The sequence below is a fragment of the Aotus nancymaae genome, unplaced genomic scaffold (assembly GCF_030222135.1).
Source record: "Aotus nancymaae isolate 86718 unplaced genomic scaffold, 86718_ANA_hifiasm-v0.15.2.pri h1tg000007l, whole genome shotgun sequence".
NCBI lineage: Eukaryota > Metazoa > Chordata > Mammalia > Primates > Aotidae > Aotus > Aotus nancymaae.
Window position 1 is genome coordinate 63,824,289 of NW_026988418.1, and position 18,959 is coordinate 63,843,247.

General features: G+C 38.3%; 1 protein-coding gene across 1 annotated transcript; it reads right to left on the bottom strand.

The window, feature by feature from the left end:
* Positions 1 to 6,727: 6,727 nt before the first annotated feature.
* On the bottom strand, positions 6,728 to 18,884 carry ATP5PB (ATP synthase peripheral stalk-membrane subunit b). The gene is made up of 7 exons (XM_012468141.2): positions 18,731 to 18,884; positions 18,418 to 18,454; positions 14,027 to 14,172; positions 11,933 to 12,096; positions 11,432 to 11,557; positions 8,487 to 8,666; positions 6,728 to 7,230 (listed from the first exon to the last, which is right to left on the bottom strand). Exons 1-7 carry the CDS (start codon positions 18,768 to 18,770, stop codon positions 7,153 to 7,155), a joined length of 771 nt encoding a protein of 256 aa, XP_012323564.2. The 5' UTR covers positions 18,771 to 18,884; the 3' UTR covers positions 6,728 to 7,152.
* Positions 18,885 to 18,959: the final 75 nt, after the last annotated feature.

Genomic DNA, 18,959 nt, shown 5'->3' on the forward strand with positions numbered 1-18,959 from the left:
GTTTAAAACATTTGAAGAGAAAAACAGTGGACTGGAAATATAACACAGAGAGACAACAAGATAAAAACATAAAAGAGAGATTAAAATATTAAAATTTCTAGCATGATCACTACAATAGAAATAGAGTAACTCAAACTATTAGAGAAAAAAAAATTGGAATTAAATTAGTTAATCCAAAACAATGAATAGCAAAAACCAGAATAGGCTGCAAAACAGAAAATATGAAATATATTAGTGGGAATGAATCAGAATAGAACAGTAATTGCTAATTACAATAAATGAAAATGGACTATACTGTTTAGTTAAAAGTCAAAGATTGCCAGATTGAATAAAAAATCTGCTATATGCTGTTTGAAAAGATATATCTAGAACTTAAAGAGCCATAAAGGTTGATAGAAGAAGGATGAAAAGTTACACCAAGAAAGGGGAACAAGATAGCTGGTATATTCATATCAGGCAAAATATACCTTAATGTAGACACTATTAATTAAAAAAGGAGGTCATCATTACATACTGTTAAAAACTTAACTCAGTGAGACGATATAACAATCCTAAACTTATTTGCATCTAGTTACCTAAACTACAAATTTATAAAGTAAAATTGACAGAACTACAAAAAAAAAAGCCCAAAAATAAACACAAAAACTCCTAAACTTAACAGATCTACTAGCAAATTAGGAAATTTGGTTCACATTTCTCAATATTTGGTAGATTAAGCAGACAAAATGTCGTTAAGTATATAAATTTGTGTAATACAGTCAGTGAGATTAATCTGATAAACATATATAAAACCCTGCATATGTTATCTGGAGAGTACAGATTTTTTTTTCAAGAACACCTAAAATATTAAAAATTGAACACATTGCAAGCTAGGGGTAGGTGAACTTTTTCTGTGAAGGGCAGATAGTAAATATTTTGGGCTTCGTGGAGCATGTGGTCTCTGTTGCTAGTACTCAGCTCTGCCAACATAGTAACAAAGAAGCCATAGACAATATGTAAATGAATGAGTGTAGCTATTATGTCCTAATAAAACTTTATGAACACTGAAATTTGCATTTTATATGATTTAATGTATAATATTATTTTTCTTTCATTGTTTCCAACAATTTAAAATGTAAAAACCATGCTTAGCTTCCAGGCTGTACAAAAATAGGTGTCAGGTCAGATTTGGCTCACAGGTTATAGTTTGCTGACCCCTGTTTTAGGCTGAAAGTGACTCTCAGTAGTTTCAAATTGATATCATACAGGCCACATTCTCTGACTATCCTGTAATTAAGTTAGAAATCAACAATAAAAAGAAGTAAAAGAACAAATAGGTTTAGAAATTTCAAAAACATGCTTCTAAGTAAATCATAGGTCAAAAAAATCATAATTGGCCCTTTCTCACCAGTATCCTTTGCCTGCTTGATTTCCTCCATCCAATCTGGTTGAGATGCCCTCTCTTCTTACTCCATACAGTTTTCCTAAGTTACCTCAGCCATTCCCTGGATTTACTATCTATATGCTACTGATGGCATACTTTATGTTTCTAGCCATTACTTTGGCCAGATCTTAAGCTTATTTCCTAATGTTGCTATAGAACCATCTCATTGTCAACTTACATTCAACAATAAAACTGAATGCTGTAGCTTCTCCTCTATTTTCTATCTTAATTAACAGTACCACACAGCCAGAACCCCATGAGGCAATTTACATGCTTTCCTCAATCTCACATCCTCTCCTCCTATCAACAAGCAAGCTTTGTCAATTCAAACTCTAAAATCTTATGGCAAGTCTCTTCTCATTATGGCCATTCTCTCCCAAGCCACATCAGATCCTCCTTAGACTACTCTAATAACTTCCTAGATGGTCCCACCACCTGCTCTTATTGTTTTCTACAGTCTTACAGAGGTCAAACGGATGTCAAAAGAAAACAACAAAACATAGACAATTATGTAGCACAGAATGTATGTGGCCCTCAGAGTCTGAACTATTACAATCTGGCCCAATAGAGGAAAAGTTTGCTGGCAACTCTTTTTTTTTTTGAGACAGAGTTTCGCTCTTGTTACCCAGGCTGGAGTGCAATGGCTCGATCTTGGCTCACTGCAACCTCCGCCTCCTGGGTTCAAGCAATTCTCCTGCCTCAGCCTCCCGAGTAGCTGGGATTACAGGCGTGCACCACCATGCCCAGCTAATTTTTGTATTTTTAGTAGAGACGGGGTTTCACCATGTTGACCAGGCTGGTCTTGATCTCTTGACCTCGTGATCCACCCGCCTCAGCCTCCCAAAGTGCTGGGATTAAAGGCGTGAGCCACCACGCTCAGCCTGCTGGCAACTTTTTAAATACATTATCCATACTTACCTTACATAAAGTCTATTTTTTAAAAACTCGCTTTCCAGTCTTTTGAAAAAAGCATAGAATTATCAAATATGATCAAAAGGCCATAAATGTGCATAATCTGGATGATACACTTCTCCAGCATTATCTCCTGCATCCTCCCTTGCCCTCTCTGTGCTCGTCTTTCATTCTAGGGTTGTTTCTCAAGGTGCCATGCTCCTTCCTACCTCAGGAACTTCGCACAAGGTATTAATATTCCCTCTGTTTGATGATCTCTCTTTTCTACAGATATTTTAAATATTACTTGCTCTAGAAGGCCTTTCATAATCTCCTACACTAGATTAAGTTTACTTATATGTGCCCCTATCACCCTACAGTTTTTTTTTTTTGAGACAAGAGTCTCTTTCTGTCACCAGGCACCAGGCTGGAGTGCAGTGGCACAATCTCGGCTCACTGCAACCTCCACCTCCCAGGTTCAAGCAATTCTCCTGCCTCAGCCTCCCGAGTAGCTGGGACTACAGGCACGCACCACCAAGTCCAGCTAATTTTTGTATTTTTAGTAGAGATGGAGTTTCACCATGTTGGCCAGGATGGTCTCGATCTCTTGACCTCGTGATCCACCCACCTCAGCTTCCCAAAGTGCTGGGATTACAGGCTTGAGCCACTGCGCCCGGCCTCACCCTACAGTTTTAACAATGGCAACCCTATACTACTCAATGCCTAGATTGCTAGACTGTAAGGTCTGTGGTGATGCCATATTGTCTTACCTTAATTTCTAGCAGTAAGCGTGACACATGGTATTTTTTTTTTTAAATAAATGATTAATGAATGAGCTTCCTGTTCCTCAATGAAAAACTTCATTCTTTCAAGGTCCATCCTTACCTTTCTAGTTTCAATGGAAGATGTTTACCTTGTTAACTTCTATCATGTGAATACTATTCTCCCACTTAGAGATTTTACAGTTTATCTTCCTTCGTGGTTTTCTTTTCATCCTCTTCTTCCATTGACTTTTTCTTCATTCGAGCCTATTAAAACAATATTCCCCTGAGCCAACCTTCGGCTCCCTCTACTTACTGGGGTGAGAAGTGTTCTGGAAATTATTCTACATTTAAGTCAATTTCTTCATTGTTCAATCCTTTTAACCTCATGTACTCTTCTTCTGTCCCTACCATTCAACCAAACTACCATAAGGACATTAAAGACTCTAAGCTCTTAGCTTTAATTGACACTTTCAGTCCTTCTCTTAATCTCCTTAAAAATTGGTTACTATTGACTCTTCTTTGATGAAACTCTCCAGTCTCTCAACTTTACGACATTACTCCCTGCTGGTTTTCATCCAATTACTGGCCATTTCCTCTTTTGCAGAATACTTTTTTCCCTGCCATGCCTCAAACGTTGATGTGTTTTCATGGCTCTATACTTAGCCCTATTCTTCCGGAAGCACAGTTGTCTGTGTATTACAAATTAGTGAATAGTGCCTCCCTTTACTACCCTCTCAAGCAAGAAACCTGATTCAACTTGATTCTTCTCTTCTTCCGTATTCTCCTCAGTCGGGTCCTACAAATGTTGCCTTTAGTATTTCTCAACAGTTCTTTTCAATCTATACTGCCTTTGGTTAAGGCCTTCAATGTTGGTTAGCTAGAATGATCCAACAGCCTAACTAGTCTTGCCTCTCCTCTGTTGCTAGTGATTTTTCTGAAACAAAAATCCAGTCATCATTGCCTAAAACCTTTGGAGGGCTGCCCTCTGTCAGAACAAAATCCAAATTCTAAGCACAGCATTTAAGAAGACTAATATAGGCCAGGTGCTGTGGCTCACGCCTGTAATTCCAGCACTTCGGGAGGTGGAAGCTGGCAGATTGCTTGAGCCTAAGAGTTTGAGACCAGCCTGGGCAACACGGTGAGACCCCATCTCTATCAAAAACCCCACAAAAATTAGATGGGTGTGGTGGTGCATGCCTGTAGTCCCAGCTATGCAGGAGGCTAAGGTGGGAGGATCACTTGAGCCCAGGAGGCAGAGGCTGCAGTGAGCCGAAACTGTACCACTGCACACTCTGGCCTGGGTAACAGGGCCAGACCCTATCTAAAAAAAAAAAAAAAAACCCACCAAAACCCCACAAACATAATTTATTAAATATTTATATTTCACTCAAACCTGAGTTTTTAAAATGTCACACTCTCCTGCATCTCTACAATCACAAATGCTGTTCCATCTTCCTGGACTCTATCTAATCCCCTGGACACCTACTTGGCTAACTTAGAAATGCCAGCTCAGACATCATTTGTTTTCCAACCTGTCACCTTTCTGTTCTCTCCATGTTTTACTTGACCTCCTGGGTCTGAAATTTTTAAGCATTTTTATTCATTCAGGTTAACAATTATTGATAGGATAGTTAGTGTGGTGTTTGTAATGTCAGCTTGGTTACGCAGGAACTACAATTTCCAGAATTATCTTCCCTCAGTGTTCTGGTTAGGTAGGGTAAGCCACGAGTCTTGAGCAAAATTTGAAGGATGAATGTGAAGCAGCAGCTGTTTCATAGCTCATACATGTTGTTGGCTCACAAGTTGCAGCTGGACAACTTCCCACCTTTTCCCTGGATCACTCTTGTTTCTCTAACCAGGTTTCTTTAAAGCAGGTGTTTATGATGGACATGGGGTTATATAGGACAACCACACTATCAAGGCCAGAGATGATAAAAACTGACCTGGGTTTGTTTGTGCTTGTTATTTCCACTTGGTTCTCACTCCCACTTTACATTCATTTTTCCTTAACTGCCTGCCCTGTGGACTTCAAGTTCCAGCATCAGAAAGAACACTAACAGAGTTTTGGATTGTTTAGCTCCCACAAGAGCATAGTCAAATTCCTTAAATATAAACATATATTCTGCTTCTCTGACTGAACCCTGACCTGGATGATACAAATTAGGGAAACATGAGGCTGGTGAGACTACCTAAAATGGTGCTTGCCACACTCTCAGAGCACCCTGTACGCAAGTCTGTATTATCACACATTCTTACTGTCTTCCTAGTAGATATTTAACTGCGAGCTAAGGTCTTTTATCTCTGTATGATCACTGCATTATGTTGCTTAGCATAAACTAGGTGTTTTATAATTTTTTGTTTAATGAATAATTTGAAATAACTGCTGACACAATCAAATTCTCTAAGTAACAAAGACAACAATCTGATTTCAATATTAGATTAGTATATTAGCTATCAATATTAACTCAAATGATTACATAAAATCTTAGGAAGTCAATGAAAATAGCAATCTCTTGATACATATTTTCAAATATTTCCTATTACGTAATCTGTCCATTTGAATACAAATAAATCCTTGTAAAAGTATGGGAGAATTAAATACAGATAAACCTGTGAAGGGAAGAATTTTCTAACTTATCTGCTGGATTTTTCTTCAATTAAAAAAACTGTAAAGTACATACAACATTTACCATCTTAACCGTTTTTAAGTGTATCATTTAAGAATGGTATAAAATACATTCTTAATGTGCCACCATCACCACTGTCCAGCATAACTCAACTTATAAAACTACCTAACGTCCTCAAGCTTCATTCATGCTGCAACCAGTGTCAGAATTTTCCTCCTTAAGGTGGAATAATATTCCATTACATGGATATACCACACTTTGCTTATCCATTCATCCATTGATGGACACTTGGGCTGCTTCTATGTTGCTGCTATCACCATGTTGTACCAAGTATCTCTTCAAGACCCTGCTTTTAATTTTTTTCAGTATATATGCAGATGTGGGATTATTGGATCATGGTATTTCCATTTTAATTTCACACTCTTCCACAGTGGCTGTACCATTTCATATTTCTACAAATAGTGCACAAGGGTTCCAACTTCTTCACATCCTTGCCAACACTTGTTATTTTCTATGTTCTTGATAGGTGCCTGCTGGATTTTGTTTTCCCTAGACGGAGTCTCAAATGTCGCCCAGGCTGGAGTGTAGTGGTGTGATCTTGACTCACGGCAACCTCTGCCTCCTGGGTTCAAGCAATTCTCCTGCCTCAGCCTCCTGAGTAGCTGGGATTACAGGTGCAGGCCACCATGCCCAGCTAACTTTTTGTATTTTTAGTAGACATAGGGTTTCACTATGTTGGCCAGGCTGGTCTCAAACTCCTGACTCAAGTGATCTGCCTGTCTCAGCCTCCCAAAGTGCGGGGATTACAGGTGTGAGCCACTGTGCCTGGCCTGCTGGATTCTTAAGAGTGATTTTATGACACACTGAGTCCATAATATTTTCTACAGGCATACTACTAAAATGGTAATAAAGTCAACGATATGAATTGATATACAATATTCCATTTAGCTATTTTAAGAGTACTACAAAGCTTTACATATCTCATATCAGCCAGAAATAATTCACCACTGGATGGTCTCATAAACAAGACAGTAGTTCAATGACATCTTTAATTTTTACCTATATGACAAAAGCTGAGTATTTCAGAGACTTATACAACTTGAAAAACCTCATGTCATTAAATTGTCACTTTATTGCAAGATGGTAGAATTAATTAATTACAAATTTAAACTATAACGTGGTAATCTTTAGTCAGGCAGCAAAGTTTTTATAAAGGCAAACTGCTTATACAGAAGTGATCATAGAATAACTCAAATGCAGAGTAAGAAGGATGAGAAATAGTTGACTGGCTGATAGAGATTTCGTTCTGTCACTATTTAAAACGAACTTTTCATTTTTAGGAGAGGTAAACCATAACTTCAGTAGACACCAATACAGAAAGATTTTGTCAAATAGACTCATTTCCATTTAGTCAACTTTCTAGCTATCTCAATTGGAATAGATACATTTACATAACTGGCTGTGCTTGAGCCTTCTTTGCCAGCAGCTTTAGGTCAGCAATGCACTTGGCAATTGTCTCCTTTTCCTGTGATAAGGAAAGAGAAAGCTGGTAAGACCTTTCCAAAACATAGAAAAGTATAAACACCATTATTCTAAAAGACACCTCCTACCAGACCAGAACCTCAAGATGATTACTGGCTTAACGTTACACGGCTACTAGACTGGTTTAGAAGTAAAATTAAAACGGAGAAGATACAATTTATTTGAAGCAAATCCAGGGGGTTAAAATTCTCTGGCTCACAGCTTTTATGAGTAAAACCTGCATAGAATTTGAGGCCAGATATTCCTGTAACCATCTGCCACTGATGTTGGCTTGTGTAATTAACAGCTGCTTGAAAAAGACCAACCAAACAAATATTAGTAATATACAAATGTTAGGAATGAAAATAATTTTTAGTCTCTTTTTAGACTTCTTTTGTATTTTCTAAGTTTCTTAAATAAGCATGTATATTAGTTATGTAAAAGATAGTTTATTAAAAAAAAAAAAACTTTGATTGACCTGTTTCTCTAATTCTATATAGGTTATGCTGAAAATGACCAGAAATACTTAAATGTTATATTCCTAAGAAAAAAATCAAGTCATAATAAAGCAAAAATACAAATAAAAAAAAGTAATTCAGTTTAAGCAAATAGAAAACATTTCCATTCAAAACAGATAAATTATGCAGCTGAGAAGAAGAAATGGAATGTCATGGAATTAGAAAATGGAAGGGGCTTAGAAATAGCCTTGTTCCATCTTTTACTTATTTTATTTTTTAAGACAGGATCTTGCTCTGTCACCCAGCTGGAGTGCAATAGCACAATTATAGTTCACTACAGCCTATGCTTCCTGGGCTCAAGAGATCCTCTCACCTCAGCCTCCTGAGTGGGTGGAACTACAGGTGTTTGCCATCGCACCCAGCTAATTTTTTAATTTTTTGTGCAGACAGGATCTCGCTATGTTGCCCAGGTTGGTCTCAAACCCCTTGCCTCAAGTGATCCTCCTGCCCTGCCCTTCCAAAGTGTTGGGATTACAGGCAGAGCCACTATGCCCAGCCCAGTCTGTTTTATAGACAAATTAAATATATTGGTTAATGTTACCCAATTCTGAGGAAAGAGAAAAGCCATCATGGTAGGTATGCAGCATCTTCTTGCTTATCACTATCCAGAAAAACAAACCGGGGTCACATTGCTGTTTCTAGGCTAAAGACTCCTTGCCAGCTATTCCTACCTTAACAAAACATCAGTAGATAATCGTTAGAGATACAAGTACAATGTCAGAAACTCAAAAATATTGTGTACCTGTTGTGCAGAGATGCTCTGCACCACATGCTTCTCCACCCAGTTTATCATGTGCTCTTGTTCCTTTCGACGCATCATGTTCTGCACAGATATTTGATAATCCAGGCGATTCTTTACTTCCTTATATACCCTATGCAGTCGTTCCCGGTAAGTAACCTCCATAGCCAGAGCAATGTTATTCTGGGGCAAAATTAAGAAATGAATATTGTTTGTACGCTTGAAGGAATACTTCTACTCTGAAGATTCTGCCAGTGAGAATGCCCCACTTCTTTTGTATTTTATATGAAATTCTTTTATTTAATAGGTAATATATACCTAGAAATTATAGCAGGATATGGCAAAAACATATTTAAAAGTGTATGCAGTAAGAAAAAGTCTCCTTCAGTCTCCCCCATAGACCACTAACTTCCTGTATTTCTTATATTCCCTCCCAGAAATATTTAATAAAAATAGAGGTATACACATCAAAATATAGGCATATACACATTACTTTTATTAATGATGACACACAAACCTACCTCAATTTTAAGTTACATTGGATTCCACTATACTCGTATTCCATAATTCATTTTTTTGTACTACAAATAATGGTGCATACATTGTATATTTGTCTTTGTGTTTATGTCATAATACTTGCTGGGTCAAATAATAGCTAACATTTGTAGAGTACCAACTATGCTCTAAACACTCTTATGTTTAGATTCAATTAAACCTTATAACTACACCATGGCATAGTTATTATCATTATATCCATTTTGCAGAGAGAAAAGTGAGGGAGAAGTTAGGAAACTTGCCCAAGGTTACAGAGCTAATAAACTGTGAAGCCAAGATCAGCATACAGGCAGTAAGGCTACAAGGCCAAGCTCTTATGTATCTCTACTTGGCTAACCCATAGGCATCACAAACCAATGCACACCAAACTGAAGGCTATTGGCAACAAGGCAATCAGAGTGATCCTTCAATGACTTTCTCTCATTCAGAGTCCAAGTCAAAGTTCTTATAGAAGCTTAAGGTCTTCACATATCACAGTCCCAGGCCACCCTCTATCTCCTTTCATTCTCCCCCAACCAATTCTACTTCAGCTGTGTAGGCCTTCTTACTTTTCCTTGACTATGCCAAGCAAACTCCCAGGTTTACAGCATTTGCAACTGTTCTTCCCTCTGCCTGGAACTTATTTCCTCAGAAATCCACATACCTTGCACTATTAGTTCTTTCAGGTCTCTGCTCAAATATCATATTAGAGACTTTTCTTGAATGCCCTATAAAAATAGTAACTCCTGCAGTTTTGTAGACAGGGGGTCTCACTATTTTGCCCAGGCTGGTCACAAACTCCTGGGCTCAAGTGATACTCCTGCCTTGGCCTCCCAAAATGCTGGAATTATAGGCATGAGCCAAATACGCCCGGCCTGCAATCTTTTTAATACGAGTTTATTTTTCTATCTAGCATTCATTACCTGTTGACATTTGTATCTGTTCTATTATTTATTTTTTGTGCTTCTCCTATTGCCTGGCTAGAAAATAAGACTCCATGAAGGCAGAAACTTTTTTGTTCTCCACTATATTTTCAGCACACTGCCTTGGTCAGAATAGCTACACAGGAAGAACTCAATAAATATCTATCAAGTAAATATATTATAAATAAATAAAAACCTAAACTATCATTTGACTCTTAGGAAAAAGCTACATTTTCCAATATAGTTTTTGTTTTGAAACAAAGTTTCCCTCTCATTGCCCAAGCTGGAATGCAATGGCACGATCTCAGCTCACTGCAATCCAATACGATTTTTTAAAAAAGCCAAAATATATGTGTGCATGCATTCACGTGTGTATATATAATATGCAAGAAGCAGGAATCAGTCTCTAGTTGTAACCTAAATATACATGTAATTAACATTTTCTGAGATTTTTCAAATATCCATGTGCTTAAGAGTATTTAGGGATCTTGTTTAAAAGAATATAGATTCTTGGATAGCCCCTAAGAAAGGTTCTGATTCCACAAGTCTTAGAAAGGAACCAAAAACTTAACACCAAAGATAACTCTAATGCATGTGGTACTGAGACTACACTAGCCAAGATCCTAAATATTTCAGATGCTTACTCTATCTTAGCATCTCATTTTTCATTTCATTTTAATATAAAACTTCGACATATCAGCACCTCACTTTTAAATATTAGCCATATAATACAAAGCTTAAAGTAAAAACAGTAATAACAAAATACTAGAACATGTTCCTAAAGATTGTCTTGGAAGCTACATATTTTAGAATCTAATCAGTTCTGAAAATGATAAAAAGCTCTACTGCTATCTGAATTTGTTATGTGTATATGTGTGTGTATATGTGTATATGTGTATGTATATGTGTATATGTGTGTGTATATATGTTTATGTGTGTTTGAGACAGTCTTGCTTTGCTGCCCAGGCTGGAATGCAGTCGTGGGATTGTAGCTCACTGCAGGCTTGACCTCCTGGGTGCAAGCAGTCCTCCTGTCTCGCCCTCCTCAAGTCCTAGGATTACAGGTGTGAGCCACTGTGTCCAACCTGCTTTGTCGATTCAGAATGTACAGTATCAGATTTCCTTAAAACAAAGACGTTAAGATGTTCTTATAGTGTGGTGTGTATGAAATACACAGGATATATTTTACCTACAGTCTTTCTTAGACAATGCATGCCATTTTAAAATCAGCTTTAACTTAATGACTATTTCCTTTTGTGGGATCCAAATTTTTTTTTAATAACTTCCGCTGTTTCTAATTTTATAATAATTTGAATTCTTTTTCCACAACAGTTCTTAAATGTTTAAATAGCTGTGAATGCCAACTCCTACACAAATCTCTTTTCTAAACAAAATATGTTCAATCTATTTAATCATTTTTCATAAAAAATTCTGAAAAAAAATCACACACAACAAATAACTTAATTTTTCCTAGAATCTTCTGAAACCTACCCTTTGCACATCAAAAAGGTAATGGCGCTTCTGAACCAGTGCCTGCTGTGCCTTCTCCATATCAACTGCATCCTGGATTTGTTTGATAGAAGCCTGCTTTGCCTCTTCCAGTCGTGCAAGTTTTTGCTACAATTGTGATAGCAATGACAAAGATCAGTAAAAGCACACAGGGTTTAAAAAAAAAAAAAAGGGATTTCATGCTTCCTCGAAGTTGTATCTCTCATTTGTAAAAACACCCACAAAGAAACATATATAGAAAGAAATGCACAAATCCTTAAAAAGGATTGCCCATAATAGCTACATATCTTTTGAATGATTACAGAAAAGCTGAAGGGTTTAATAGATATTTAAAAAATCTCAAATTAGTAATAACATTAACATTTATTTGAAGCATTAGATTCATTTCTATGTTGCTCCTCTAACACTCATATAAAAAATATCACTAGATGACCTTCATGTTTCTGCTATTCTAAAACAGGAAATAACGTTTATGGTTCTTACCTCATTGAGTTTATCAGCAAATGCTGCAACAGAAGGGCCAAATTTTTTAATTCCAAAGATATATAACCCTATTACTGCTAGGCCAGTGATGGTCTCTCCGGTAATCACATATATTTCTTTGGATAAAGCATATAAGATAAGCCCAGTTCCAAGCACATACGGTCCTAAAAGAAGAAAGAGCTATTTTATGCATGGATATGCTATGACTAAAAGAGGGAAGATAGAAAGGTACTTTTATATTTGATCAGTTGAAGGCAAAGTAATGACTTAATTAGATTCAAAGTCGAAACACTAGATTGAGAAGCAAGCAGTATGGTAGAGTTGAAAGAATAAATATATGGGCTCAGGGAAATCCGTATACTGACTTTACAACTTTAAAGAAACTGAGCAATCTAAATAATCTCTGAATTTAGTTCCTTATTTGTAAAATGGGGACAGTACCTTCTTCAATTTGATAAATTTGAGAAGTTATGTTAAGTACAATATCCAGCACAGTAACTTAAGTTATTCTACAAAGATGTCACGTAACTTTCTAAAGTAATTTGTCCAGCAAAATATACTATTTATTGAATGGGAACACTAGACAAGATAAAATTTACAAGAGAAACAAGCAAAAACCAACTATAAAGTGATATGTATATAAAAGGATGAATAAATGTTAGGATTCTCAACTCCTGTAGCGCCTAATTACAACAGTTCAAATATGACTTTTTCTTTAGCCAGGCCATGAATTCTGAAAGGATGTGAAGCATGATTTATATTTCTTTAGTCTTTCCTCTGTGCCTCACAGGATATAAGGGAGGGCCAGGGCAGGCTTTTAGGAAAACATTTTACAGTACTTCTGAGAATCATCATAGGATGGCAGGATATATCATGAGAATAACAGGGTTACAATCTCAAATACATTTTACCCAATTTCTCATACCAAATTCCAGCAGTTTTTTTTAAACTGTCTTTAATATATAAATTTTAAATATGAATTTGCAAGAAACATCTATCATATGTAACATTTTTATCACCTATGGAAGTCTGAGACTAATGTTTCTAGCAATTTCAGTTAGGAAAATGCTACTTTAGGTGACTCCAGGGCTAAAAAACACAATCTTTGGTTGCCAATGTTCCACAGTCATAGCAATACTTGGGTACAGGCCAAGAAAGGCAGTGTATTATACAGTTACTCATTTCTTTATTGTCATCCTACAACAGAATGTCTGTTCCATGACAGCAGGCACTTAATACTGTTCAACACTGTATGCCTGCAACAGTGCCTGGCATAAAGCAGGCATCAAAAAATTGGATCTAGGCCGGGCGCGGTGGCTCAAGCCTGTAATCCCAGCACTTTGGGAGGCCGAGGCGGGTGGATCACAAGGTCAAGAGATCGAGACCATCCTGGTCAACATGGTGAAACCCCGTCTCTACTAACACAAAAAATTAGCTGAGCATGGTGGCGCGTGCCTGTAATCCCAGCTACTCAGGAGGCTGAGGCATGAGAATTGCCTGAACCCAGGAGGCGGAGGTTGCGGTGAGCCGAGATCGCGCCATTGCACTCCAGCCTGGGTAACAAGAGTGAAACTCCGTCTCAAAAAAAAAAAAAAAAAAAAAAAAAAAATTGGATCTACTAATGAACAGAGATAATGCTGTAAAATTAAGTTAAAATCCCAAATAAATTCATACCAAAGAAAAGTTGGTGCAATCAAATCAATTGTTAAAACTTCCTTTTAAAACAGCTGACTTGTGGCTGCAGGCGGGTGGCTCAAGCCTGTAATCCCAGCACTTTGGGAGGCTAAGGTGGGTAGATCCCATGAGCCCAGGAGTTGGGAGACCAGCCTGGGCAACATGAAACCCTGTCTCTACAAAAAATAGAAAAATGAGCTGGGTGCATGCCTGTAGTCCCAGCTACTTGGGAGACTGAGGTGGGAGGATGATCTGAGCCTGGGGAGATGGAGGCTGCAGTGAGCTGTGATTGTGCCATTGCACTCCGTCCTGGGTTATGGAGTAATACCCTGTCTCAAAAAAAAAAAAAAAAAGCCCACCTGACTTGATTTTAGTGGTGCCATCAAAATATATCATCAAAGACTCAGCAAAAATGCTCACCTGTTACACCAGTTTTAGGATAAAGATACTGAAAGAATTCCTCAGGGATCAGTCCATGACGAACTTTTCCTCCATATTCAGGAAGAGGTGGTACAGGGGCAAGATGTGGCTGCCCTGTGTGAAAGGTCCTTGTTGCTTGCAATACCCTACAGGTAGCAATTGTACAAATGTGAAGCCGTTTTTTTTTTTAAGGAGAATACAATGTATGAATAATTGGCAAAAACAATGAATGAGGTTGAGGATTGAGGCAGTTTTCTAACTGTCATAATGGAAAGAACATGGACTGGAAATAGGAAGGTTAGGGTCCAGTAATCAGCTGTGACAAGAGCAAAGACTTAATCACAGATACTTAACCTTCTACCCAATACTAGAACCCTTTCTATAAGCCTTGCAGATCATCTGTCTAGCACTTTGTATGTCTATTATTAGCAATGAAATATTTAAGAATGTGGATGTGGCAGCCAGCTAGACTCCTTGGGTTCAATCCTAGACCTGCCCCTTGACTTTGAGTAAAGAACTTAAGCTTTTGTAATCTCAGATTTCTCTCAGTAAAATGAAAATAAACATATGTAAAGTGCTTAGAATGATGTCTGGCACATGGCAAAGTTTTATGTAAGTGGTTAGCTGTTATTTGCCTGATACGTTGTAAGCTCCTTGATCTTTTTGAATACTCTTTTGATGGGGGTGCTAATCACTATATGTAACAGACTTTTTCAGTACTGGGTAGCTCTAATTATGTTCATCTTTAAATTGAGATACTACATACATTCTTGAACTTCAATCCATTCTTAGTTATAATTTTGCTTTTCTATGTAAGATAACACACATGTACCTGGGTCAAACATCTGTTCCTTCACAATCCTGATTGCCCACAAGGAGCTCTCTGTTTTGTTTTGTTTTTTTAAATCAGGTATACAGAACTGAATATAATACTCTTAGTTTGGCCAACTCATTCATTCTACAAATACTTGTTGAGAACTTTTATTGCCAGTACTGAGCTTGAACAATTGCACTATTATCAACAGTGGATATGGAAACTATTCTTGTATTAAAGCAGCTTAAGACTACATTTTTAACAGTTACAGTATACCGATGTCTCCTTAAGCTTCTGATGACATAAAATCTAGTCTCTTTATATCTGCTGTCAAGTTTGGTCTCCTTCAAGTTTTCAGTATATTTTTGTCCCACTTCCTACCCTCTATTCCTCCACCCTCTCAACTTCTATCTCCCTGTAAGAGTTTACATTATTTCATTTATTTTGGTACAATGCTTATCTTTTGAATATTATTTCTGCCTCCAAATATATTAGCTGCCCTGCCAGGTTTTGAAATCTGAGAATCATGCTTGAGATTTCTTCACTTACATCAAGGCTTCTCAAACTCAACACTACTGATGTTTGCACTGGATACTTCTTTGTTATAAAAGGCTGTTCTGTGCACTGTAGAATGTCTGGCAGTATCTTTGTGGCCTTTATACAATAGATACCATTAGCACCCTCCCTCCCCTACCCACCCAATGGTATCACTGAATATTATCTCCGGACATAGCCAAATGTCCCCTGCGGGCAAACCACCCCAGGGGACTGACTTAAATCACAGCACTAGAGAATAGGCTTAGGCTGACAAGCCTTCTCCTCAACTAGCTACCTTGGTCCAAGCCCTTATCATCTCTTGTTGAGTTTAACAATCCAAAACCTGGTCTCTCTGCTTATTATTATTATTTTTTTTTGAGACAGAGTCTTGCTCTGTCACCCAGACTGGAGTACAGTGGAGCAATCTCAGCTCACTGCAACCTCCACTTCCAGGCTCAAGCAATTCTTGTGCCTCAGTCTCCCAAGTAGCTGGGATTACAGGTGTGTGCCACCATGCCCAGCTAATTTTTCTATTTTTAGGATAGACAGGGTTTTGCCATGTTGGCCAGGCTGGTCTCAAACTCCTGGCCTCAAATGATCTGCCCATCTTGGCCTCCCAAAGTACTGAAATTACAAGTGTGAGCAACTGCACCTGACCTCTGCTTCTTATTAAATTTCCCAACTTAAACCTAGCCACTCACATTACCGCCAATGTTTCTAAAATGAAAATTTGACTTGAAAACTCAACAGGCGGTCTCCTGCCTACAGAAAACTACTTAGTCTAACATACATAATCTAGTACCTGTCAATTTTTTTTTTTTTTTGAGACAAGGTCTCACTCTGTCACCCAGGCTGGAGTGCAGTGGTGCCATCACTGCTCACTCACAGCCTTCAACTCCTGGGCTCAAGCAATACTCCCACCTCAGCCTTCCCATAGCTGGGACTACAGGCATATGGCGCGATGCCCAGATAATTAAAAAAAAAAAATTTTTTTTTGTCTCACCATGCTGCCCAGGCTAGTCTTGAACTCTTGGGCTCCAGTGATCCTCCTGTCTTGGCCTTGGGATTATAGGAATGAACCACCACTGTGACTGATCCTGTCAAATTTTATAACCTCATCTTCCTTCATTCTCTTATTCTCCTGGAATTACTTAACAGCTCTTAAAAACAAACAAAGAAACATCACAAAAAAATTGCCCTATGCTGCTCCTTCTGCCTTTTATTCCCTTCATATTGTGACTTAATAGCAATGACTATCAAGACCAACCAGTAGCAATGACTACCAAGACCAATCAGCCTCTAGATACGTAAAGCCCTCCCCCATTTTGGGCTAACATTCATTCTTTTAGTCAATAAAACATTTACTGACTTTCTACTAATACTAGGCACCAGGAACAAAGCTCCAGCCTTCAACTTTCTAGTGGGGGTATGGGAAGGGTGAGTGTGTATCTCCATACAGAATTTCAGGTAGCTGTAAGTGCTATGAAGAGAAACTGAGCAAGGTAAGGGAATAGGGAGCAACAGAATGGGGAAGAATATTTGGTAGGGAGTCAGATGGCATTTGACCCAATGATCTGGGGAAAAGAGAGAAGAGCAAGTAGAAAGACCCTGAGACAAGAATACGCTTGGTAGTTTTCAGAGGAACACCAAGGCCAGTATGGTTGGAGAATGACTTAAAAAGAGAACAGAAGGAGACGGTGTCAAGATATAGAATGAGATAAATTCATGTTGGAACTTCTGGGTTATGCTAAGTTTGGATTTTATTTCAAGTGGAATGGGGAGCTCTGGAAGGCTTTGGTGGGAGACTGACATAATCCTTCTGGCTATGATGAGAATGGGCTGTAATAGGACAAGAATAGAGATGCAAGGCTAATTAAGAGACTACTAAAATACCTAGGTGAAAGTTTATGGTGCTTCATACTTTAGTGGTAGTGGAAGTAGCAGCCAGAGTACAAATTTCTAGAGGAAGAGCCTTGCTAAAGTACTGGACATGGAGTGTGAAAGAAAACCAAGGATATTTCTTGTATCTTGTAAATATAGTTATTTTATTTACTACCTGGTATTACAATTATTTGTTTACAAGTCTGTATGGGGTCCTTTTTCTTATAAGTTGGAAGCAGTCATTTATAGCCTTACTTTATTGCATACATGAGACTTAATTACAGATAGGACCACATTTTCAAGTCCATTTTTTTCAATGTAATAGTTACCATATTTTGCATGTTTTAGAACTAAACTTGGAAGTAAAAAGAGAAATCTCTAGGAAAACTGACATGTCTTATGAAATAATTTTAACAGTAACAGCTGATTTACTAAGCACACACCATGTACCAAGAAACTGTTTTTGAGCTTCACAGAAATTGTCTCTTAATTCTCATAAGCCACAATGTACTATTATCTCCATTTTGTAGATGAGGAAATTGATGTCACACAGGTAGTAACTGGAGGAGCCAGGTGTACCCTGTTCTGGCTTTGGAGCTCTCACTCTAAACCAATACTCTACCATTCCTAGACTGTGAGCTCCATGAGAGCAGGTAATTAGCCATACTTATTCTTGTATCCTTGGTTATGTGTTTGGCAACATAAATATTTACTGAATCAATGAATGATTTCTCTGATTGTTATCATATGGCAGTAAAAAGTAGGTATCTGGGAAATCGACTGTAAACAGCACGCTTTACTGTTTTGTTGAACAAAATTTGTTCTTGGGTATGTAATCTATTCCAATTCCGGCTGTAGGAACTACATGTCTTAAGGTCCCAAGGAAAGGTCACAAAAGAGAGGGAAGGGTATAGAAAACACCAAAACCAATTTCTAGTTTAGTTGGAATACGTTACTTATCCTGTTAAAGTCTTGGCCATTAGGTGATTTGAGAGCGTTCCTGGCAGTTACAGGAACAAGTATCTGAAAAGAGGGTTTAAGTGTCCCAAAATTATCGGAAAGAAATTTCTGGCCTAAAGCTAAGGGGGTGGGGGCAGGAATCGAGAAATAAAAGATGATTAAAAACAAAGACGAAAGGGAGCATTACCCTTACACTTACCCTGGACCTAGGAAGGCTGCATTCTTCAGAGAGGGGGCTGCAGATAAACAAGGCGAAGGTCAGCAAAGTCAAATGAAATCTGGTTTACCCCTTCCTCACCCCCGCCAGGCTAGATCACTAAGGCCATGTACCCCTTTTTCCTGTCCCTCAAGACCCCACGCTCCCTTCCGAGAGGCGAGGATCACTCGCCGCTCAAGCCCCTGTCGCTGAGCCCTTCTCCCTTCCCTGTGACCCCTAGATTCGCTTCTCGCTTCCCTGTGACCCCTAGATATCAGTCACTCTGACAGCCCAGACCAGGGTCTATACCCCTCACCCGCTGTGGCGGTAGCAGAAAGTACCACTCGAGACAGCATGGTCAGCGAAGATCCAGACAGCAATCTTAGCGTTCCTGTGACCCCCTTATAGGAGAATCTGTCAGGGCAGGAGCAAGATGGCCGCTCACAGGTCTCGCGAGATAAAAATTTTGTACTCTTCATTCAACTTTCATCGGGAGATTTTTTTTTTTTAATTCTCGCGAGAAGAGGCAAGAGACGCTGAGAACC

Excerpts from the sequence above, each read along its gene's own strand:
- ATP5PB (XM_012468141.2), bottom strand. The coding sequence starts at position 18,770 with ATGCTGTCTCGAGTGGTACTTTCTGCTACCGCCACAGCGG. Across the intron at positions 18,455-18,730 it reads TTCTGCTACCGCCACAGCGG|CCCCCTCTCTGAAGAATGCA; the intron begins GTGAGGGGTATA and ends GTTTATCTGCAG. Across the intron at positions 8,667-11,431 it reads ACCTTTTTGATGTGCAAAGG|AATAACATTGCTCTGGCTAT; the intron begins GTAGGTTTCAGA and ends ATTTTGCCCCAG.